The sequence below is a fragment of the Dunckerocampus dactyliophorus genome, chromosome 13 (genome assembly GCF_027744805.1).
Source record: "Dunckerocampus dactyliophorus isolate RoL2022-P2 chromosome 13, RoL_Ddac_1.1, whole genome shotgun sequence".
NCBI lineage: Eukaryota > Metazoa > Chordata > Actinopteri > Syngnathiformes > Syngnathidae > Dunckerocampus > Dunckerocampus dactyliophorus.
Window position 1 is genome coordinate 13,561,232 of NC_072831.1, and position 25,893 is coordinate 13,587,124.

The 25,893-nt window shown below is 40.3% G+C and overlaps 1 protein-coding gene across 8 annotated transcripts in view; it reads left to right on the top strand.

The window, feature by feature from the left end:
- Positions 1 to 24,961, top strand: part of sntg2 (syntrophin, gamma 2) — a 55,608-nt gene extending 30,647 nt beyond the window's left edge. For 5 of the 8 annotated variants that reach the window (XM_054796239.1, XM_054796240.1, XM_054796244.1 and 2 more), the window contains 8 exons: positions 1,823 to 1,952; positions 3,435 to 3,473; positions 5,753 to 5,869; positions 6,077 to 6,148; positions 8,715 to 8,924; positions 21,595 to 21,687; positions 24,554 to 24,664; positions 24,817 to 24,961. In XM_054796239.1, the coding sequence (XP_054652214.1) occupies positions 1,823 to 1,952; positions 3,435 to 3,473; positions 5,753 to 5,869; positions 6,077 to 6,148; positions 8,715 to 8,924; positions 21,595 to 21,687; positions 24,554 to 24,664; positions 24,817 to 24,933 (889 nt within the window). In that variant the 3' untranslated portion in view covers positions 24,934 to 24,961. Of the gene's footprint in view, positions 1 to 1,822; positions 1,953 to 3,434; positions 3,474 to 5,752; positions 5,870 to 6,076; positions 6,149 to 8,714; positions 8,925 to 11,466; positions 12,117 to 16,847; positions 18,218 to 21,594; positions 21,688 to 24,553; positions 24,665 to 24,816 lie in introns of those variants that run through there. The other 3 variants (XM_054796241.1, XM_054796243.1, XM_054796242.1) reach the window with 3 other exon arrangements.
- Positions 24,962 to 25,893: the final 932 nt, after the last annotated feature.

Here is a 25,893-nt window from a genome sequence, read left to right on the forward strand (position 1 = left end):
GCCCTCCTTCTTCATCTAAGACTTCTTCATTCACAGATTAGTTCTAAACAAGCAGGGTTAGGACCTCCTGAAAGATGTGTCTCGGTCAGCTTGCATGTGAACACTACAGACACCAGTAAATGGACCAGTGTTAAAACCGAACTACAAGTATAAATGCAGTGTTCAGTTTCATAAAATACTCAGTGTTTTACCAACTTCATCACGATAACTTTTAACATCACTAACATAACAATAACAATGTCGTTACTTGATGAATATATGGAACTTCTTTCCACCGAGACAATTTTGGCATTTGACATAAAATTCTTATGAATAAAACATTTTATTCACTCTCTTTTAAATGTATCTGTTTATTTACCGCTATTTCCATTGCTAATGCTCCTTAATAGGCAGGTTTGCAAGACACAAGAGTTGGTTGGCATCTGCATCTAGAGACACTTCAATTAAGCAGTTAAACGTGATGTAATAAATACAAGTCATTTCATTTTTATGACCAAAGATGCCAATATTCTGTTTTTTCTCTTATGTTTTGATATCCTACAAGACAGGCTGTCTATCAGCAACCTCTGAGGCTTGTTCCAGCCACTGCGTTTAAGCTCTGTCACTCTGATTACTGTAATGTTTGAGCATTGGGAATTATATTTTTGCCTGTTTGCACCCTTGGATGCGAGAAGAAGTAATTGCCATATACAATACATGGTGATTATCTTGTCAAGATTTACTTCACGAAAAACATAATCCCAAGCACATTTGTGTATTTCATGTTATTTTGTTAATGCCTGAAAGCCTGATCCCTTTGGAATCAGCCATCCATCCATCCCATCCTCACTAGGGTCGCGAGGGTATGCTGGAGCCATGTTCATAATAAAAATCCCACAAGCTATACAAAAAATGAGATCAATCGACCATTAAGGTCAAGACACGCATCTATTAGTTGTACACCATTCACCCCTCCTGGAGAGTGACTATGGATTCAGCCTGCGGCTTTTTCCAAGAAGTCATGCTTGCAAGAGAATTGCCGGTGGTTGGAGTATTGACGTTGTTGTAGGTAACATTGAAGAGGAAACTGAGAGCTGTCTTAGATGTCCCTCTTCATACTGTACAGTGGCTCATTAAGTTGTATACTCCCAATTCCTATTATTGCTAAATCTTCACTGAGATGGATTACTTAAGACATCAAATAGCAGTGCCTCCAAGTTCCAGGTCTCTGCCCAACTCGAGACCAAACATGTAAGTTATGCACTCAAATTATTTTAAGCTCAAATTGAAAGGTGCTATCCCTCCTTTGCTCCAAACTACACTTTTCCGAACCCCCAAAAATACGGGAACACCACTACATGCTCGCATGCTAAGCATGCACCGGACGGTTTATCAATTGGCTCAGATTTCCTTAATTTTGGGGAATCGGCGATCGGCAACAAGTTTGCATTGTTTCACGGGTGTTGTGTTGTTTTGCAACAAAAGGTGTCACTGAAGGTGTATGGTGTCAGTTATTTTAAAAAGTCCGTATCGGCCAAAATTTTAATCTGCAGGTCAGGCTTTTTAAAGATCATTGATCGATTGTTCCACCCCTAATGAATGGCTGTCACTCACTCACGGCTCGTGCACACGCACGTGCCTGTAGTATGCGCGCACGTACACACAAGCAGTCTTAGCGAAGCAGTCTTAGCAATTAGCAGTCATGGCAGAGAACTTGCTCCCTATTCTGCGCGTACTAAATAACTAAATAGCTAAATAACGTAAAAAACGTTCACTCAATGCAATAATGCTTTCAATCCTCTCCACCTCTCTCTCCTCTGTCTTTTTCTGACCCCTTTTGCAGGTCCAACACTTTTGAAGTACTTGCCTTGAATGGATCCACAACCAATATTCTTCAATTTTGCAATGCAGCTGAAACCACAGACTGGCTCCAAGCAATATCAACAAAAATCAGTGACCTGACCCTGGAAAATGTAAGTCTTTTTATGCATTATACCGTGAAAGGTTATCTCCCGTTTTCTCTGTGTTTGTAAACAAAGAGAAATTGTAGTGATGATCATCAGTGAAACTTACAGTATTTATGTTTGGGAGGAGGATATTGAAAAATTCACTGAAGATATTTTTTTTTAGTTCTGCTTTGATTGAATGGTGTGAATCACGGTTCAGGAGTTCCAGAGGTTTGGTATGGTATGGCAATTTTAGTTTTGGTTTCAATCATGCTTAAAATAAGTGCTTAACAAGGAAAATCATGAAGTTAATGTTTTTGCAGCAAGCCTCCAAACTCAGGTGCAGTTTGGTCCAGGTCAAAAGTTTTACGTTCATGACCGAGGTGATGAATGAGGCGATGAATTTGAGAGTGATGTCGAAGTCAGCGACATAGTAGTGATGATGTTCTACTGGGAACCAGTGAAGGTGGGAGGATGGTGGTATTGTGTTCTCTGAGCAACTGTTTTCAAGTTTTGAACATGTTGTAGTTTTTGAAGTTCACGGTAGAGGAGGTCATAGCGGGTGATGTTACAGCAGCGGTCTCCAACGTTTTCAGCTAATTTTACAAAATGAAAATGGCTAAGAGCTACTAATTTTTCTAACATTTATTTGCATAGCATATTTCAACCCAAACAAACCAAATATGCTTGTTTTACCAGAACATTAACAAAATGCTGGTATACACAACTCACATTCTGTATTTCAGAATGCATTTCTTTACGTTGTTAACTGCAAACTTGTGGGCACCTCATGTGGTCGTGGGGGGCTACCTGGTGCCCGCAGGCACCGCGTTGGTGACCCCTGTGTTACAGTAATCCAGTCTGGAGGTTATGAAGGTATGTATTCGTTTCTGCAACCAAGGCGGGGCTGGGGCATAGACCTGTAATGTTACTGAGGTGGGAGAAGGATGTTTGAGTGATCTATCTGATCTGGGACTTGAAGGACAGAGTGGGGTTCAGGATGACTGTGTGACTGTGTATGCTGAGTGAAAACGTCCTGGGAGAGATGTAAACATTCTTATTTTAACTTTGCTCAGTGTTTCACGATGGGATATTGCCTTGGGCATATATCTCTACTGAAGCTCCAAAGATACGTCTGTCAGACGTGTGACAGACAGGTCGATCTGTGCCCAGGGTCACGCCCCTTCTAAAAGTGATGTTATTCTTCCACAGTGTAACTGGGCACGGTAGCCCAGCGCAGGGAACATGCATTCTTGTGCTGCACACGGCACATATTCTTCCGCCGGTGTACATTGTAACCGAGTCTCGTGTTTACGGACCAAAATCAGGTTTTTAATTAAATTATGGGAGCAATTTCATAACCACAAAACAGCAAAACTAAGGATCCCCTGTTTTGTTTTCAGTACTATTGATGCTTAAAACTACCTTTATGGAGCCAATACATAACAGATTTTTTTTTTTTTATGAGTCTTTGGTGATAATAATGGGTGTTCTTCTTTTTTGTCACAGATGAAGTTGGTCAACAAATACAGTGCTTCAGATGATCAGGTGTGTTAACATTGGCCTACCTGAAATTGGACAGGAGAAATGTTTGTTTCACACTGGGTGGTGCGCAGGCACAACCTTTGCTGTCTTGTACAAATTATATCCCCACAGGAGTGCTCTGATTTAGTAACTGCGGATCACAATAATCTAACCAGTCAAACCAGGGGTTTTCAGAGTCTAACATTGTGGGCCTCCCTCAAAAGAACCAAAGAGGTACCATGCCCCCCCAGCTAAGAGCCACCATCCCGTGCCAGCCCCAAACAAACCCAGCACCCACACACCGGACACAAATTGTCATTATAAGTATTAGGCAAGGCAAGTTTATTTATAGAGTTCAGTTCATACACAAGGTAATTCAAAGTGCTTTACACAAAAGAAGGGTAAAAATCACCTCATAAAATCATTACATGAAAACATTCTAAAATCATTACATAAAATTCCACAAATCATCCATAAAACAAAGAAAATGATGAGTGCAAATACAATTATTTCAGCTGTCATATTCATAGTTGAATAAAAGTGTTTTCAGCTTGGATTTGAACATTGCCAAAGTCGAGGATTGTTCCAGATTTTGGCAGCATAAAACTGAAACGCAGCCTCATCGTGTTCAGTCTTAACTCTGGGCACCCACAGGAGACCACTACCTGAGATTCTCAGAGCTCAAGATGGTTTATGTGGGCCTAACATGTCAGAGATGTACTTTGGCACAAGACCATGAAGGGTCTTATACACAAGCAGAGCTGTTTTAAAGTCTATTCTCTGAGCGACAGGAAGCCAGTGCAGAGACCTAGTACTGGACTAATATGGTCATATTTCCTGGTTCTAGTCAGGACTCGAGCAGCAGCATTCTGGATGTACTGCAACTGTTTTACAGCTCATTTAGTGAGCCCGGTGAGAAGGCCATTATAGTAGTCCAGCCTGCTGGAGACAAAGGCATGGATTAGTCTCTCTCTATCTGGCTTAGGCACTATTCCCTTAACTCTGGCACACTTTAAAAATCAAGTTCAAGGGACTGTATTTTTTTTTTTCAACCAATAGTGGTTTCAAAAAACAGATTGTATAACAAATGTCTGTCATACTGCATAAAATAGTTGTTAATTTGTGTTCGGCCTGATTAAAATAACTCATGGCTGTGTTATATACACGTACATGTCCATAGCGTGTACACATACACAATTTGGAGTCATAGTGTGGTTATGATAGACTATACATTCAATGATAGCTGACGTTAGCAGCTAAAGTTTGCCACATCACTATAATTAGCTGACAGCAAACATAGGAGGTGATCAGATTTTTAAATCAAAGTATCAGAACTTTTCCTGGAGAAGGCTGCATGTACTTCATATTTCAGATAAAAGGTAGGAACACAAATGTTACCAGTTAATTAAAAAAATAAATAAATGGGACTAAGAAATATTTGAAAACAATCTGAAGACTTTTTTTTTTTAAACAAAAGTGAATTATTGTAATGAGCAACCTCCTATTAACACAACAAAAACTCCAAAAGAGTTAATGCCTCACCATCCATGAACCTCACCACATGTCACTGAATGACGTTGTTTGATGTGTGGGTGCAGTGTACTTGCATGAATAAATGTGGCAACGAAAAAAATCTCAACGCTAGCGCTCAACGTAGACGTCATGTCATCAGAACTCACTTTTATGTATTTACACACAGCATCTGCTTTTGAGAACAATGATGAACGGGGAAAATATAAGTCTATTTGTGGCAGCATCTGAGAAAGTTAGACTTTCAATTTGTCTCGGGGCACACAACTACGGTGCGTTCAATGACCACTGGGAATGAAAACTCTGTGAAACATTGAAATAAAATGACCTAAACATGCAAAAACTATGGGCTTTCTAACAGTATATTATCTTTCCAATAAAATAATAAGCCTTGTTTCCATAATTTACATGCATTTACATAATATTAAATGTAGTTATTTATAAAAGAAAAAAACTTGTATTGCTTCTGAAATTTTTCCCGTGGTCGGGTGGTTGGGGACCCCTACTTTTAAGGGATGGAACTAGCTACACATTGCATTCCCATTGTAATTCCAAATTAACAATTTTCCACAGATCCATCAGTGGACAGCAGCGTATCTAGCTCCACTGTTAAACAAATATTTGAAAAAAATAAAGGTGATGCATTACTTCACATAACTGCCAGACACTCCATCAATGTACTGCTACTCGATCCCCTGGCCACTATTTGAGCAAATACGTACAATACAGAAGTAATATGTAACTAACAAGAATATTCTCAACTTCTTCTGCAGATTGTTCACATGGGTTGGGCTTGTGAAAGTTCAGACAGGAGGGGTGCTTCTCGAAGACAATCTTTTAAATTCCTGGCAATGAGAGGACCATATTTTCATATCTTCAGCAGCCCCCCGGTAATCAATACAGATGGTTTGTCTTTTTGTATAAATTGTTATTAGTTCTAATATACTGGAACGAGTTGGGTGCATGTTCAAAGAGCTCCATTAGATCTTTTTTAAAATGTATGACCCTATTTCATCAATCAGTTTCAATAAATTTTACCTTCAGTCTCATAATTTCTGTGATATGTGTGGCTAAAGGAACTTTTTTTTTGTTTTCAGCTTAGTGCTGCTGACTGGGGACAAGCGGAAATATCATATAACCTCTGCGAGGTTCTATTCAAGGTTCACAAGGTATGTCAGTAGTTGTAAATGTGTTGTTAACACCGCAGTGGAACCTGTAAAGTCGGATATGGAATTCATTTTTACAATAAGAAACAACAGAAAATTACATGAATATATATATATATATATATATATATATATATATATATATATATATATACAGTCAAACTTGTCTGTAGCGGCCACTAGAGGGAGTCTGCAAAAGTGGCCGCTATAGACAGGTGGCCTCTATAGACAGGTTGGCGTCCTGTTTGAATGTTGACCAGTAGAGGGGAAAAAAAGGGGAAAAAAATAATAATGTTGACCAGTAGAGGGCACTGCGGACTGTGGATAAAAGCTGTACAGCACTACTAGGCTTGTTATTATCATGGTTCATGGTTCATGGTTTTAATCCTGAACATGCATATGAGTCAAACAGTAGCACCTCACATTACGTACAATTCACAATTTTGCATGTCCAAAAAGGTGTAGGAAGAAGCAAAGTTTATTTAATCCTACCCCTCATCAGTTTCACATCAGTTGCAATACATTTATTCACCTCTTCTTCTTCCAAGTGTACTTTGTAGGTCTACATGACAATGTAGTGCAATCATAGCCAAGGTTTTTACTTACTAAAAGGAAGCTAGAGGCTTAATAATAACTGATAGAATATATCCACGACCCACAGAACAAAGCTGTGGTAGTAATGTTTTACGCTTGTTTTTTATATTTTACTTTTTATACGGCAGAGTGACATTACAGCTTTAGTTCATCAGGAAGTGACGGGAAGTGATGGTGGGCGTCCCGAGCAGCTGTGAGTTTCGAGAGAGTTGGGAAGTGTGTTTATGTTGGCGTGGATGTAAAGTTCTGCAGTGTTCTCCGCTGTGAATAAAGCCATTAAAGTGCATCGGCGACATGAGTCTCTCTTTCCCCACAACAAGCGGCATTACAGTATTGACCAGTGCACACCAGGAAATAAACGGTGTCATTTCTTACAGGCATTGCCGGGACAGCTATGTAGTGGGGCTTGTTTAACCTTTGCCTTGTGGGCAAGCAGGAAGGAGAGACGATGCTGAGAGATGTGTGTGTGTTCTGAGCTGCTGTCTGGTGGCCGCGTTCAGTAAATAAAGTTGGCAGAAGCAACAGGAGAAGTTTCCTTCTTTGCTTCGGAGCTGAATAACACTGACAAGTTAACAGACTAGTAGCGAACGGAAAAGAAGACGGCTTTTTTTGTGTCGACTACAGAAGATGAGGACTTTGATGGATTTGTGGATGAGGATTGATCAAAAATAACGTGAGTACATTCTAAATTACTTCAATTAAGTACAACCGAACTCAGTTTTGCTCCCGCATGCATGCTAGCGTATGTTTTTTTTTTTTTTATTGTAGCATTGCTGGGAGCACGTCCTGTTAAGTTGTATGACATCACTATCAGCGGTGTAATGCATCGACAGTGACTTTTGCCCCACTTCATCCCATGAGCCGAGTTCTGTTTTTTGTCATCTTTGGATTCTGCCTGACACACATACTTTCCAAAAGTCATATTAAACTCATATTTAACTCATATATTTTCCAGTGTATGAAGGTCCGTTATTTTTACTGACTTACAATGTAATTCAAAAGTTTTGACAAACTTATTAGAAATGAGAAAGTGTGTCCATACTTTTTTCTCGTTGTCCTGTATTGTCAGCTTGCATATTGCACTGATTGAGAGATGTGCACATCCTGAAAAAGTGCAATTTCCTGCTTCATGGTCTTTGTAAGATTTCCAGTTTAAAAAATGGCCTCTTACTAGCCCAGGATAGCCGTAGCATCTAAAGTATACGCCAGAAGCCGAGGTTGCGAGCTCATCACATTTATTGCAGGTACCGCAAGACAGTCCGACAGCATTTCCCCCAGCACACAGAACAGGACACACACACCAATTCACCCAGACCCGTGTATATAGTGAGAACCCAACCATAACTACTTAATGGGAGGGTGAGGTAGTTGCTATAGAAGTCATATTTACACCCTCCAGATCCCTTCTTCATGTCACAAATGCATTCCAATGCCAATTCATTTAGGCCTCAACCTCTGTACACGTCATCCTCTACATTATACAATATGTAACTATGTTGACAAAAAGCACGGCATAGTGAACCATGCCCTCCTCCAGGTGAAACTTGGAAGAGTCCAATTAGGGTGATGACATGCACCTGGTCTGCACTCACATGGGCACGCTTCCATGCTTGTGCCCCAACAAATCACCTCAAAGAAAGGAGACACTGATGAGAAATTACAAACAAATAACTTCTGTGAAAAACCAACGACTTAAAGATCCAATCATTAACAGTTAAGATTAATTGGCAAATAAATATGATATACTAGATACATTGTACACAAATAGAAAAGTGAGTGTGTAGGCGGGGCATACACCTGATCAGTGAGGGAGGGTTGACAGCTCCCTCACAGTCTTCATCATGAATTTCCCTCATACTTTTCTCAAACATTTTAGTCAGATTCGTAATTGTTCAGCCAGCTCATGGTTGGTGTATACTTCATCTGCTAGTTATTTTTTAAATCAACACTCAATGATTGAACTTTGTGGTTTCAGCTGTGGTTGACAGAGGACTGCTGGCTTCAGGCAAGGCTGTACTTGGGCCTGGAGCATCCACCTGACCAGCAGGACACTGAGTCTCTGTGCTTCAGCATTCTCATCAGCCACGGACAGAGCCACACCTTCAGAGTAGAGCTGTCCTCTGACTTGGCTGTCTGGGAGAAGTCCTTCCAAAGAGCTGTCTTCTTGGAAGTACAGCGAATGCGAGTGAGTGTTTTAACTACTTCTGTCAGTTAAGTGTCCGACACTCATGTGTCCGACACTCATGTCATATTGTATATTAAACATTTAATAATTTTTAGTCTGAGGGGCTATCCACACGGAAACGTTTTCAGGTCAAAGTATTTTATTGTTTCAGCCTCTCATCCACACAGGAACAGCATTCTGGGTGAAACGGTATTTTTTTAAAATGGCTTCCAGAGTGGGAAAATCCGAAAACGCCGGCTCGCCATTTCCGTATGGACTAGCAAATCCACTTCATTTTAAAAACGATGACGTCACCGCACCATCGCCGTCATGTGACCGGAAGTGAACTTTGACTACAAGCCAACAAATCTGAATATTTCGAGTGTCATGACTCACCGCAGTTGACGTTCTCCCGGTGTTTTCTTGTCTTATACTCCAAAAAGGACGCACATGTAATTCCACATGCCTTGAAAAGCTGAAGATGACGGGACGGACTTATGCGCATCCATTCTTTCTTCCATTGTTTGGTGTGTCACATGTAGGTGTGCCTTGTGCATTACATCGTTTTCACTCAGTTATCCGTTCCCGTCTGGATGCAAGTATTTGCGAATCTGGCACAGTGTGGACAAGATTTTTTTTTTCAACCTGCCAAAAAAAACCAACCCAAGAACGTTCCCGCATGGACAGGGATTTTTGTCTTTTAGATCAAAATGCTTCTTGTCACATTTTAGTCAGTTCTATACTCTATCTCTGTATACAAAGTACACCTCCTGTAAAGGTCTACAGGTGAAGGCAAAATAGCACTATCAAACAAGTAAAAATAGGTTTTTATACTGTAGCTTATTAACCACTTGACTGGCACCCGCACTGTACTGAAGCCTTCTGACTTTTCTTTCTTTCTGAGCAATGGGCAAAATTATAAGGTACAGTATCTGTACTGTTGAGTTTTGCGTGTGTGTCTCAACTTTATTGTAAGCGTACCACGATAGGGGCTGCATGACGTCACTTTATGTTCACAGAACATAAACACACACACAGAGATGGCCACACCGTCGCTGAATCTATTGAATTGATGTTTGCACAATAAAGCTAACTTTAGCCTGAAATTAGAACTAAGTTTGCGAGATGACTTACGTGGAAAGCTTTAGGATTACGATGAAATTTATCACAAGCCAAGTGTTTAGGATGTATATGATATGTAAACACAACTTGTAGTAACTTACCTTCGTAAGAGTATCGGTGTGATATTAGCCTTCATGTGCTGCTTGAGATTGCAGCCACATTTACCGCCCTCTCTCTGCACAATGCATTCAGATTTTCTTTCAGATGGATTATATCTAAAGCGTATCCACAAATCAGTGTGTTGTTTCCGACCAAAAGTGCTCCTGTTGCCCACGTCACTGGCGTGTTGAGCAGGAAATGCGCTGTATGCTAAGCTAGGATGCACTGCTACACACAATAGGCAGAAATGTCATGCATTTTAAATGTTTGATAGACCACTCACTAACATTTTCGTCCAGTCTCGTCTCGTCAACAAAAACTCACTTATGACTCGTATTGTTTTAGCCAACAAAGAGCCATTTTTAGTTTGTCACCGTCTTGTTTTCGTCATGAAAAAAGACTACTATAACTACTATAACTCTTTAATAACTTATTGACTTGAATGTGTTTAGTTGTGTATGCACTAATATCCATATACTTTATTATATTACAGTAATAGTTACCAAAAAAAACAGTTAACTCTACTTCGCTTTTTAAATTTGTTTTACCCATCATCCATATTCCTTGTGGATTCTGCTAGCACGAGGCAGCTAGTAATGCAATTTATTGAATTCACCTATTCCACCTATATAGCCCTCTTTAAAACACCTCTAAAAACTCTGCAACAACGTTTTATGGTTTTATATACATGCTGTGACCATGTGGTAACAGGCACATTCATGATAACATGCAATACTTACAGTATTTTGGTCATTTTAAGTATTACCGGAACTTCCTTCCTGGGTGCAATGATTTCACATAGCCCATAGCAACACACGCTACTTCTGTCCAGCACACAGAGAGCCATTAATCATGGCTGACTTTGTGAGAGCCGCTGCCAACGACTACTTTTTACTTTTACACCCCGCCCAGGCAGTGAATAACGTCTCTGGGTGCTAGGCATATCCAGCTATGGTGAAACACTAAGCCATTCTCATAGCATTAGCATGTAGCACCAGTGCTAAACCTTTCATTGGCAAAGTAAAACCATCATGAAACAGTCACTTACGTCTGCTCTCACCGGGATGCTGACTGATGGGATAGCTGTATCTTTCAATTCAATTCAGTTCAAACTCACAGGTGATGCAGCAACTCCAGTAGCTTACGTTACCTCTCGTTAATGGCCTGAGGTGCTGTGAGTGAGGCACTGTGTCACTACGCTAGAAAAGTAGTTCTTCGTTGTTAGCTCCTACAATAACAATGTCCCTGTGGAATTTTTTTAAGAGGACTTTACAGGCAGAATTGTTGGTTTCCAATACGTGCATTGTTAACTCCCTCATACTAGCTGTTTTTCTCTCTTTAGAACGCACAGAAAAGGAAAAGACGTGTGGTCATGTCTCTCATAAGGATTGTGGATGATGGGCAAAATTCCCCCAAAAAGTGCAGTTTTCCTTGAAACATCCTCATCATTTTGTTGATTCAGTAAATGGGACATGTTGAATATAAGAAGTGAATAAATGTATTAATGATTGATGTAAAACTGAGAAGGTGTAGGATTGAAAAAGCCTTGCTTCTTTTCAGACATGTTGAATTGTAAGTACACAGTAAGTATGTGATGTACACTAATGTAACCTTGTATGCGTGTTCGAAATAAATCAAACCATTACCATTATCATAGCTTTTAGCGCCAGGCAGTAGATTAAGTGACATTAACACAAACGCCTTTTTTATGTGCACAGTATTGAAATGAATGCCTGTTGATTTACAATGCAATGACTTAAGCCAGGGATGTCCAAATGTTTTTCATCTAGAGCTGCATACAGAAAAATAAAGGATGTACGGGGCCACTTTGATGCATTAAATGTATTTGTGCATTAAAGATGCTAAAACCAATCCATTGTAGGTCAAAACATTGACATCTTAGCTTTGGGTTATAGATAACCAAGTAAATTAGTATACTATCTCATAATGTGCTGCACAAATAATGACTTTATTTTATTTTTACAATCTGTCAAGGGCCAACAAAAAATGATCCTACACGATACAGAAAATAAAATGAAACAAAATGAATCTGACCTTCATGGAGCAGTGGAGGGTGCCGTTGAGGGGCAGGGCTCTTAACAGTCAGGCTCTGTCAATCCGGCATGGTCATGATACCAGTAGATTAGTGAAATGGTGCATTTCAGCATATTAGGCAACTCTTAAAAGCCCAGTGCATGTTGTGTTTAGCAGCTTTACTTAAATCACTTGGAAAGTACACACACAAACATACACACGCAGACATTTTTACAACATGGCTGTACTTCTGTTAGTCTTTGCTGAGGAGATTTACAGAAAAAAAAAGGTTTGTGTTGCTAATACCCACAGAAAAAAATCCCTCCCAATTAGTGAAGTGTAGTCACCAGGCATACATGAGTTTAATTTGGGGTGGCAGCAAGAACCCAGGGGCTGCTATGCCTTTCTTATCCCTTTCACAGCTGAAAGCTCTTTTAGAAATGGGACCTGTGTTGTGTCGTGTCCCGTGTCATTTTCAGTGCACACAAAAATTACTAGGGAACTGTCACAAAAACACAAGATGAGTATTTTCTCGGTATTTCAAATGAGTGGATGATATAACACTGGAATGAACTTCTGTGGTACAGAGACTATTTTGAGATAAAGCCTTCAGTGCCTTCAAAAGATTTGTGAATATGCTTGTGTTGAGTGCTGTGAAGAAAAATAGAATATTTAAGACTTCTAAAGGGATTTCGTCTTCTGTTGTTCCTCATATTATTCTGCCTTATTTTATCCCACTCAAAGAAACTTGAAAAATGTTATAAAAGTGTGCATATACTGTATATATGTGTGTGTTGTATGTCATTTGGGATTTGCTGTGAAGCTGCTAATGAATTTGCTGAATTTGCTTTAGTCGGGACATTAACCCATATGAACTCAGACCCGTTTGTGCTTAAAGCGGTACTTTTCAAATAGTGGGCCGGGGGGCGTGTGAGAAAGGGGGGACTTTCAGTATTAGTGTCTTTGTTCATGCTTGAACAATACACAAGCCTCCAGCTCGGTGGCAGCAGTGCTCACACAGGCTGCCTGTTCAACCAAGTAGAAGAAGTACACAGGCGCACCAGTGCATGGATATATACGCTTGATCAAAGCTGACCTATAAATGTAGTTACAATGTTGTATTCTTGTGTTTAACGATGCCAACACATCAGAGAATGAGGTTTACGCATTTGGAAGTGAGCCCTGAAAGCAGTTTTGGACGGCTCTGCAAGAGTTTTTTTTAACACCGAGTTCCATTGACGTCAATGCAACCCGGACTTCCCTATACAGGCATGCCCAGCACCCCCACTCTGCTTCGCTCTGTTCACGGTTTTAGCACATCGAGCAATGGCTCCCAGGAAATGTTTGTCCGGGTGTGCCTAAAGAGGCAAGCATCAGGCAGAAGTGGTTGGAGTTGCTGATTCCTGGCTAGAAAGAGCCATAAAAATCTGCTCATCTGTCAACGGCACTTCACACAGGACTGTTTTGTGAACATGGGCCAATATGAAGCTGGACTATCCGCCAAACTGTTGCTAAAGTCCGACACCTTCAACACAACCAGTGTTACTTGGTTGTGTTGAAGAGTCAGAAGAGCAAGCTGTAAGTAACAATTTATCAGTGTCCTAACTGTGTTTATTTTGTGTAAGTAATCGGACAAAAGGGATTCGGCAGCTGTCCGGAAGTCCTCAGGGAGTGCTTGGGAGTGTGACCAATCACAGCGGAGTGGGCTCGGTGAGAGGCGTATCTGCAGGAGGGCCTGGGATGGAGTAAATTACATAGACCGTTTGGGCGGAAGGCAAGAAACACTGCAGGAAGAGGTGCAGAGTCTGGAAGATCTAGAAAGCTTTCTGCACGGGTTATCGTGTGTAGCTGCTCCATAGGAGTCCAGAACTCAATACAAAGGCCTGAAAATTAGTATAATAGGTCCCCTTTAAGACCAGTGGTAAAATTGCAAGAATTTACATTTTGCACTGTTGGGTCTTCAGGAGGTTCAAAATGAAGAGACAAAAACATTTTGAAGAAGTAGTTTATTGTAAACAACCATTATCTAAATAGGCTTTTGATCAGCTGATCAAAAGTTTAAGACCACAGCTAAAAAACAAAACAAAACCCCCCTAAAGTAAAGATATAATTTTGAAAAAAGGACTCGGTAATGAGTAGCTACGCCATTCTTGTTAACCACCTCAAAGATTTGTTTGGGAATGGTGCCAGTGTTTACAGGAGGCTAGTAGGAATGTTGTGGTAAAGATGGCCTACTGGTGGTGTCCATTTTTTGTAAACTTCCCTGAAACTTTGTTGTCCCTTGTTTGGTGCTCTTGTGCAAATTCCAAACAGGCAATTTCGTGCCGTTAAAGGAGGCGTCACCTTTGAAGACGTTTTTTTGTGCTTAAAACCATTCGCTCGCAGATACTGTCTTATGGTTATCGGACTGTACTCGGCAGATACTGTCTTATGGTTATCGGACTGTACTCGGCACCAGTAACAACCTTCCCGGATCGTCCCGTGTATTGACGGATCTTCCGGCTGAGGGCCGGTGAGGGTTTTTGGGTCTATCACTTGACTTTTTTTTTTTTCAATAACCCTCAGGAACATTTAAAAAGTTTAAAGTCTTACTGCGTTCAACCTCAGCAGCCATGGAAAGGTGTTGAAAGGCCTTGCTTATGCTTCTAAAAAAATAATGGACAAATTCAGACATTTCATCCAAAAAGAAGTCTGGTTTGTGCCCTCATTTAAACCGGACAAATAACCCTGCTGCTTGAAAGCATCCAAATTGTTCAAATTAAAATGATGTCCAACCCTAATTTTGACAGTGTGAATACACTCATTTTGCTCCATGACCTTCAGAATCTTTGAAGAAGTTTGAAGACTGTCTTACTACGTCCAACCTCAGCACCAATGGCGCGCTGTGAGAGGCCTTGCTTATGCAGCTCAACAATACGACAGCGTTCAAAGAGAGAAAGCTCTTTTGCCTTTACCATCAATGGATCATGATGGTGTGAATACCTGACAGAAAATGACATTGAAGCCACATTTTTGCCAAGATTTAGTTTTTTTAAAGGTTGTATTCTTAAAGTTTTGATCAGCTGATAAACAGCCTATTTCACTTTAATGGTTGATTGCAACAAATTGCTTTCTCAATGTTTTTTTTTTTGCTCGCTACAATTTCTTCTTTTTGCATTTTGAAGCGCTGCTTAGAAACTCCTTAAAATCCAACAGTGCAACAAGTACATTTTTGAAATTTTTCAGCTGGTCTTAAAATTTTAATCAAGAGTGTATATAGACAGGTGCATCATTGAGCATTTTGGCTTGTTGCTACAATACGTCAGCGTGTCTGCCATATTTGTTGTGGCAGATCTGCATCCTAAACTAATGCAAAGAAATGGACCAAAGGTCATAAAGTGCTTTGTAGTTAGAAAGCTAGTTTACCACAGGAACCTACAGTATTATGCGGAGGACTTCTAATATTAGCCACAAAGTCAGCAAATTCTGTTTCAAATAATGTTATAATGGCTAAACACAATCAAAAGTATTTTTTCAGTCTTAAGCGTAAGGTGATCCCATGAGATCTGGTTTGGATCGTGAACTGGTTGGCACAATTCCATGCAACTCATGAATGAGACAACACCTGTTCTCTTGCCTGTTCTCAGTTCGCTCTTCCCACATCCAATATGGCGGTGACGAATGCATTCACTGCTTAATGCGGCGTCTACGTATATACTGTATGTCTGTGCACCGGTATACAGAGTACTGATAGGAATTTTGGCTCATTTTAGGGAGCTGGTTCTTTTGGCTTGGCTCCTTAGAACGAGCCGGCTCTTTAGGCTCCCAAACAGCATACTTGTCAACATTGCATTTGAATATAAAGAAGATTTTAAGAAGGGAGGCGTCTGTTTGACATTTCAGACGACCTGCAAGAACACTCACAGACAAGCGGTTTGCCTTACAAATGGACAAGGCCGCTGACAGCAACAGGGACCGTTTATTACGTGTGTCCGTTTTGACATGTCAGGGTCACTGTGTGCTATTTCGTAAAAATGTATGAACAAGAGCAACAGTTGATGAGCTCTTCAAGCTCCTGGATTGTTACCTAAATGAGCACAGATTGAAGAGGGAGAACTGTGTCTGTGTTTGCAGCGATGGCGGGCCTCACCAAATGTGAAGTGGACCCTCTGTGTCATATACACAGGGAAGCTCTTGCATCACGACAGCTCAGCCCTGAGTTAAATGAGGCTTCAACCAGCATCATCATTGTTATCATCTTCCCTAAAACAAGGCCACTGAAAGCACAACTTTTTGCTACTTTCTGTGAGGACACGGGTGCAGATCGTAACGCTGAAGCACGGTGGCTGTCGTGAGGCAAAGCTTTGTCACGAGTGTATGAGCTCAAACATGAAGTAAGGATGTTTTTGGAGCAGGAGCGCATAAACGAAAGTGCGAATACGTGCTCTACAATAATTTCTGCTGAAATCGGCCTACCTCACCTGTGTATTTGGAAAGCTCAATGAACTACATCCACAGCTTCAAGGCCGAAGTATGCACCTTCCAGATCTCACAGACGAAATTAGCACCTTCCCTCGAAAGCTGGAAATGTGGGGCAAGCGACTTCACCATGGTTTGCTGGATTTGTGACTGTGATGTGACTACAGTGATTCCATGGCTGAAGCAGCAGATCTAATCAATAAATGGATTCTTATACTTTTGTGGTGACAGCTCCCAGTATGACAGGCAGAGGGATCCATACAGCGTGACAGCTCTCGGCAGAGGAGGACCAGCTGGTTGACGTGTCTTCTGACTCCACCCTGGGGTTGAGGTTTACGTCACAGACACTTAGTTCTGGCTTGGTGTGCAAAGGGAGTATCCGATCATTGGACAGAAAGCTGTGAACGTTCTACTACCTTTTTGCAACATCCTATCTCTGTGAGATGACCTTTTCTACTGTGGCAGCAATAAAAACAAAGCACAGATCGCTGCTTAACATTTAGTGAGAGTTAGGAGTAGCAATATGAAGTTTGAAGCCCAGGTTTGAAAGGATGTGCATTGCAAAAAAGGGCTCACTGCAACCACAAAATACCAGCACACTCATCTCCTTCCCAAATATTTGCACAATGTCTTTTTTTCTTCTATATTTACTGTGCAGAGTGTTAGCAAATGGTATCTAAGTTGAATGTTGATTATTCATGCCTGTTGAGTGGGGCGCACGGATGATGGCATGTAAATGTTGTGGTTACCAAGGGTTACAGTGTGGTTAGTTTGAGGCGACACGTCCCCTCTAAAGAGCATAAGTTTGTGAGTTTTTGTCCTGTAAAGACTGATTCTAGACAGCCTACCCCTCGGATGCTACACTCGATTCAGTCTGCCTGTGATTTCATCGCCACGCTTTATACTAGATTTATACTTTTCACATCGAAAGTTAAGCCCAACTTTAAGCCTTTTAAACTCATGGATCGGAGCTTCAGGACAAGATAAGAGGTATGTAGGATATAAATTCACTTTACGATCTATATGCAGGTGAAATTTCGTTAAAATCCGATGGTGCTAAATATGTTCATTTTGCCCCGGATTTACTGTGTACATGCAATTTGTCGTGTGGCGTGTGTAGTGAGGCCTACGTGGACTTTTTGATGATCAAAAAAATGACTTTTAAAACAAATGTTGATGTTAATAAATGTTGTTATATATTTTGTAGTACGGTTGTACTTGCCAAGGTCCGTGGGTCGATCACAGCTTTTGTCTTGACTCAATTTTCAAGCAATGGGAACCAAAGTTACTATTTCCCCCTATGAAATTTGCTCTAACTTCTTTAATACTTGGAGTAGAGAAGTGAATGAGTTATCAAATTGAAGTTCAAGTCATGTTTTATCAGGTAGAATTAATCACAGACCTAATTTAATTCAACCTGTTCATTCATTCATTGCAAATTGAAGTGTTGTGTTTGCATTGCATTGCAATGCATTTGCCATTAATTGCTGTTTATTTGTTTGTTTATCAAGATCAAGTGAGCTTTTACCCTTCGACCCCACTGGAGGTTTCTGTCCTCCCTGAGCTCGCCTGGGAGCATTTTATGGCCGCACGGTGGCCAAGTGGTTGTTCTCCATTGGGATGCCCTGGCTCAGGGTCGGTAACAATTTTTTGGGTCTACTATTTGACATTTCCATAACTTTCAGGATCTTTGAAGAAGTTTGAAATGATGTCTTACTGCGTCCAACCTCAGCAGCAATGGCGTGCTGCGACAGGCCTCGCTTATGCAGCTCAACAATCCGACTGCGTTCAAAGAGAGAAAGCTTTTTTGCCTTTGCCATCAATGGATCATGACGGTGTGAATACCTGACAGAAAATGAGATTGAATCCACATTTTTGTCGGATTTTGGCTTTTAAAGCTTGTGGTGTTAAACTTTTGATCAGCCTATTTCACTTTGATGCTTGTTTGCAATGAATTCTTACGCAAAACACATTTTTGTCTCACTCCCATTTCTTCTTTTTGTATTTTGAAGCTCGACTTAGAACCCCGTTAAGATCCAACAGCGCAAAATGTAAATCCTCAGCTGCTCTTAATATTTTGACCAGGAGTGCACAAAGAAAAAGTTTGAAGTCTTTTGAGTTGAGCTGATGAAAAATTAAAAGCAAAAACAAGTGTTGTTTTTATAGTTTTGTTGAGTATTTACCCCTGTTAGTTGGTGTTTTTTTTGTCTTAGCACGATTATGCAAAAACTACACCACCGTTTTCCCTAAAACCTTGTGGGTTGGTGGTGCATGTGCTTTGCAAGAAGCCAATTATGGGATGGCTCTTAAATACTATCCTGACTGATGATCTTGTGTTGTGAGGTGTTACAAGGGATGCTTTTCTTCCTGATCTGTTTGGGAAATGGTTGTGGTCCGACAGTCGTTTATGTTAAACATGTTGAATATTTATGATGAAGAATGCTGTTGTGTTGAATCAAACACTAAAAATGCATGTGCCGTGAATGTCACATGGAAGAAAACATTAGTGGTAGTAGTAATGGAGCAGAAAATGTTGGAAATCTATTAAGATTTTAAAAGTTATTGTGTTTACTTGTGTTTACATACACGCTGGATATTTGTTTATGTGGTGCTACGGCACAATGTTAACTCATATTCTCACTTTCACGGTACACACACTGCCAGAAGGGACAGCATTTCGGCCCATGTTATGTCTTGATATCCCTGTGTTGTACGCTGGTAATGTTTTTGGTCCGTGTAACTTTCACATTGCACTTGATCACATATCACCATCAGAATTGTTGCATATTTTGGTTTTACTGAAGCAACCCCGTCACATATAAACACACTGCAAAGACTGTCCAGTGTGTACATACTAGGAATGGCCCAATGCCACTTTTTCACTGCCGATACCGTCACTACAATGCTGTGTATCTGCCGATACTGTCTCCCAAGTATTCACAATCATTTTTGACTATATTTAAATCATATATTATTATTTATGTGATAGCTATCTATGATAAACTGTATTTGTCTGTCTATTAAACTACTTTCACCAGCACAGTCTAGCGTCAATGGGCCTCATTCACGAAACGTTCTTACGCACAAATGTGTTCTTAAAGCCTTCTTACGAAGATTTTTGGCATTCACGAAACGTGTTCTTAACTCACAGTTCTTAGATGTAAGAACAAATTCTACGAACGCTCAGGAGGACTCTTACGCACAAGCAAAGCTTGCACTTTCAATGCGCAATCGCCCTCATGATGGATTTTGCAACCTGATCCCAAAAATGTAGTGCAAATAAAATATCCCAACAATTGTTTATCATCAAAACAACTAAAATATACTCCATCGATAAATATATATTCAAATCCCAATTCATCAAAAAAATGTAGCTGGCTGGACGTGCGCTGCGCAGAGAGAGAATGTAAAGGGACCATCAGATTTATTTGCTGAAAGCCACGAATATTTGATGTCCCGCTTCAGGCTTCAGGCTTCCCTCTCTGTTCTTGCAGGTGTGCAGGATCATCAGAATAACATCGCAATGAAACGTGGTGTGCCTATTGCGCACGGAGCACCCCCAGATAACGACATGCGCCCCCAGCCACGTCTTGAGCCAGAGCACGGGGCTGCTGTATTAATTAGGCAGCGTCTAATCAAATGTAACCACAGAAAAAATACATTGTCACACACAAACTATGTATTTTGACTTTATTTTTCCATCATGATTGTGTAAATATTTTCTAGAGTTTCCGAAATGGTTTGGTTTCTGATTGATGGCCCACCTCCCGTTTCCTCCAGATCCCTCCGGTGCAGTCCAATCTTTTTTTTGAGTCTATTTTAAGTCAAACCACTTCTTTTTAACCTCTGCGGTGGTGCGTTTCTCCGTGGAAACGGCATTTATGTTGCCTGCAATGGTGCTCCATGCCGACTCTTTTTGGATGGCCTGATGACCGGTGGATACACGTGAAAATAAGGTGGTCTTGTGTTCGCTCACTCCTTGTAAAAGCACCTCTATTTCAGTAGAATTGAACTTTTTCTTTCGTTTGTTGTCCAGCTGCTTCTCAGTCTTGCCCTCATCTCTGCCTCCAGCTGCCTGTTGCTCACGGCACATTTTTTTACCTTGTATGGGAAATAATAGGCGGTGACCTATGCAAATTAGGCCTTACATGCACGGGCATCGCAGTTGGCATTCATCAACCTAAGAACACCGGTGCGAACGATTATCCCTACTTAAGAACGTGTCGTGAATGTGGCACAGTTTCCAACCCGCGCCTTCTTAAGTACACTTCTTAAGAAAACTTTTAAGATGTTCGTGAATGAGGCCCAATATACGTAATCACATGATTACAACTACATGTAACCGGTCGGTCCACTACGCTTCATCGCGGTGCGTTCCATTATTGTTTTTCTCGCATCACAAAGAAAATTTTTCCATTTTTCCAAATTTTTGGACAACTTTTGATGTTTTTCCAAATTGTTAAAATTTAGGCTAGCTTCCACTCATTTTTTGGGTCCTATTCAGATCTTCCATCTAATATACTGAACTGATTGTGATACATTCCTAACTGCTGCGACCAATAATCACTCTGAGAGTTGAAGTATCTTCTTTTATCGTGCTTTTTGCATGTTGTACAATTCCATCCATCATATTCTATGCCGCTTATCCTCATTAGGGTCGCGGGGGTGTGCTGGAGCCTATCCCAGCTGATTTACGGCGAGAAGCGGGTTACACCCTGGAATGGTCGCCAGTCAATCGCAGAGCACATATGACACACAACAATTCACACGCACATTTCAATTTAGAGTCGCCAATTAAGCTAACATGCACTCTACCGACATGCACGGGGAGAACATGCAAACTCCAGAGAGAGATGCCCAAGTCTTGACGGTGTGGCCAATATGCCAACCCTTCGGCCACCGCTGTACAATTTAACATCAAAATTGTCATTTATTTATATTTTTATATTAATAATTTTTATTTGCTTTGTCTCATCAGACTAAAAGCTACATGTGCAGCAACCATGGGACCACACTGTGCTTCACCATAGACTTTGATTCAGGCTTCACTTGCTCGGATAGATCCTCAAATGTAAGTATGGATATATTCTGGCTTCTAGTTTGTGTTTTTCTATTCTAACACAAGCATTGTTTTGCAAATGTGTGAAGATGTCAAATGTGGAGTCTTGTGTTCTGTGCTGTGCCTCTGTGGCTTTCCTGTAGACCTTGGGCCTGGGTTCTGCCTGGTATGACAGCCTGGGGTACAAAATAGGTGCAAAATAGAATAAGTGTAAATAAGCATAAAAACTATTAAATATAACAAATCAACTAGAAAGTTATTTTTCTGCAGTGCACAAATTGTATCAACACCTTAGCCTAGCCTCAACCTCAGCACACACTCCTTTTTTCAATGAAAAAAGGCACCAGAATAGGAATAAAATATAATACAAAAGGAAAAATAAAACATATCTTCTTTTAATCCCTAAAAGGTACAAAATATAATAGAATTAATATAATTAACCTTAAATAAAATGTATTACTAAATAAATCACAAAAACAATGTAACAAGAAAATAATATCTTTACTGAATGAAAGTCAGTGCTTGGTGATACCACTTTGATAAAAATAAAAATTAAATTTACAATAAATTAAATCAAATAATTAGTACTACTACCACCACCACTACTATTACTACTACTACTACAACTACTACTACTAATACTACTACAGTACAATCAGCTCACATCATACTAGACTGTAATGTCTCATATGATCTATACAGACCTGATCAAAATCTTAAGACCAGTTGAAAAATTGCTAGAATTTGCATTTTGCACATTTGGATCTTAATGAGGTTTTAAGTAGAGCTACAACATGCAAAAACAAAAAGGAGGAGTGAGACAAAAAACATTTTGAAAAAGTAATTTACTGAAAACAACAATTAAACTGAAATAGGTTGTTTATCAGCTGATCAAATGTTTAAGACCGCAGGCTATAAAAGCCAAAATCTGCTCAAAATGTTCATTTTCTGTCAGGCATTCACACTGTCATGCCCTCCTGATGGCTAAAGCTAAGACGCTTTCTCTTTTTGAACGTGGTCGGATTGTCGAGCTGCGTAAGCAAGGCCTCTCGCAGCGTGCCATTGCTGCTGAGGTTGGGCGCAGTAAGACAGTCATTCTAAACAAAGTCAAGTGGGAGACCCAAAAAAATCACACCTGCGCTGAGCCGGAGGATCCGATTGGCTGTCCATCAAGACACATGGCGTCTTCCACCCAAATTAAGACCCTTACTGGTGCCGACTGCAGCACAATAACCATCAGACGGCATCTGCGGGAAAAGGGTTTAAAAACAAAAAACTAATTCAAAGACCTCGTCTCCTTCAACGGCACAAAACTGCCCGTTTAGACTTTGCCAAATGGTGATTAATCAAGATTAACTTGTTTAAAAACTGTGATTAAACTGAATAAAATGTTTAATCATTTGACAGCCCTAGTAAATATGTCATAATTAGTGATGAAAAGTTAATAGTTGGCAGAAACATAGTTCGTTGATGAGTGAGTACAAACAATGTAATACTTCATTAGTCCTAAGAAATGCAAAATAAGTAGTAAGTGCAAGAGTGGTTAGACATTGCATTTTATGTACAAAGTGGTTCAGGACTCTTCTTCCTCGTACTTTGTAAACATCCACTGCCTTTAGTGTTTCTTGAAATGGCTCATTTTAATGCATTGTTTGACTTCTTTGCTCAGTCCCCTCCATCATTTGATTCCACATACTGATATGCTGAAGGTTTTTAGTGTTGTGTGCGCATAGAAATGTTTAAAGTTTCCCTAAGGTCATATTTCTCCTCTCTTGTTGAGAAGAATTGTATACCGTTTTTGGGTAGCAGGTGATTGTTTGCTTTATGCGTCATTTTAGCTGTTTGAAGGTCTACCAGATCAGCAAATTTTAGTAATTGTGATTAGGGATATCCCGATCCGATCTTTAGGATCTGGATCAGCTGCCGAGCCGCTGTATTTTGAAGATCGGATAATATCGGCTTCTGCCATGACACGAAACCTTGGAAACTCTTCTGTTACGGAGCGTGAATGGAAGCTAGCGGGGTTATCTGCAGCTGTGTGTGTGCGTGCGCGTGTGTGTGTGGGTGAGTGTGTGTGTGCGTGCGCGTGACGCAGGGTGGATGAGTATATTTTCACTGTGTTGTGTTTTACTGCTTTAATGAAAGGACCATTTTACAATGCCCACTGACGACGTGCAGGTTCTGAGTGAACAAAGACGAGAGGCACGTTTATTCTTGCACCCAGCTCGTATCAACCGTCAATTGCCATTCGCAACACACACGACACATTTCCGGCCTTCAAAATAAGAGCGCTCTTTGTCACATTTGTCTAATTGTGTAAACAGAACAAGGGTGTCATTAAATTTTGTCATTAACGTGATTGGAATTACATCTGTGACTCCATCTTACTTAATCACAATTCTAAAAAATTATAAAAAATTAAAACGGAAAAACAGGAAAAAAAATTCTATAACCTTGTCAAATGATTAGTCCAAACCTACAAGTATTTTGCATGCTCATTTTTTCCATTGGATGGACTTTTATTGGAGTTTTATTTTATTCCTTTTATTGGATTAGGGTCCTGACTGACAGAGGTTTGTTACTAAAACCAAAATTGTGGGTCATGCTGTGTAATAAAGTAAATTCAGCAATACTTTGGTTGTATTATTTTTAATGATCTAAAGAGCTATTTTCATAACCATATTTCATTCCACAAATTCATGTTTGTAACAACAAAAAAAAAGGGATCGGTACCGGATCGGATCGGCAAGACTATAAAAATATAGGATCGGACCGAAAGCCAAAAAATGTGGATCGGGACATCCCTAATTGTGATTTTATGAATAAAGGGTTGGTATGTGCTGGGTTGTATTTACTGTATTGTGTGTTTCTCTTGTAGATACAACTGTGGCGATATAAATTCTCTCAACTTAAAGGCTCCTCTGATGATGGCAAAACCAGGGTAAAACTTCTTTTCAAGAATGCTGAAAGCAAGCAAATAGACATGAAGGTATTAACATTATTTTCATACATGTGCATGGATCCTAACATTTAGTTCCGATCATCTGTAGCCATTGTGCGGGACTATTCTAGCTTAAGTTTGGAGTACAAATCATTTTGTTTAATAACTGATAGGTGCTTTTGTCCTTGACTTGTTTACAGGAACTTGAGTTTGTTAATCTAACCGCAGTCCTCCACTGTATACATGCTTTCATTGCCGCAAAGGTGGCCTCCGTGGATCCTCTCTTTATGTGCGCTCACAGCTTGTGTGGAAGTTAGAGGAACATATAAAAGGACATACGCGGGCAATAAGCTGTATTTTATAAACCAATTTGTGATGGGAGGAAAATATTTTTTTTGTTATCATGGTTTCAGCGCCTACAGTCTCCTAATTCATCTTTTAAATAATTAATTTTAATTAATCTCATCAAGTGAACCTGTTTATTCACCCACTTGTAGCAAGCCCATGCCAATTCAATTGAAAACTTAAAATAAAATTATAACAACATGTGTTTATGTTATGATTTGGAGGTTGAAAATGTGTCTCTTACTGTGTTTGCAATAAATTGTTCATAAAAGTAAATAATAGACTGAGAAGGTGTTGTTTTTGCATTTCCAATTAAAACACATGAGTTTCAGTTTCCTCTCAAGTCATTATTTCCCTGCGGTTGGCTGGCGACCAGTCCAGGCTGTACCCCGCCTCTCCCCCAAAGTCAGCTGGGATAGCCTCCAGCATTCCCTCGCGACCCTAATGAGTATTAAGCGGCATAGAAAATAAATGAATATTTATGTTATTTAAAATATTAACAAAATGACACAGAAAACAAGATTTGAGATTTTCTCGCGCGAGGAGCGAGTGTCCGTGCCACATGGCAACACTCACTAACGGACCACACTCTCCTGCTTCCTTTTGTTGACATCAATGGACGTGGTAAGTTAAGTTTTGATATTAGTCACACCAGTTCCGGTAGTGGACTGTTGAGGAAGCGGCTGTTTAGCTCACGTCCGTGGAATGTGTTGATGCCCTTGAGATGGCCCATATCTGACCTGAGCCCTCGCATGTGGGGGGACAACCTTGGTCACGTCTCGCAACCCAGGTGCTCTCTTATCTCAACCGGAGACAACCTTGGACATGTCTCGCACCCCAACCACTTCCTCTCAGTCCACCCACGGAACTTTTCCATTTTTACAGAATACACAGAGAATTACCGTGATACGTTTGATTAACTTCAGTAATAA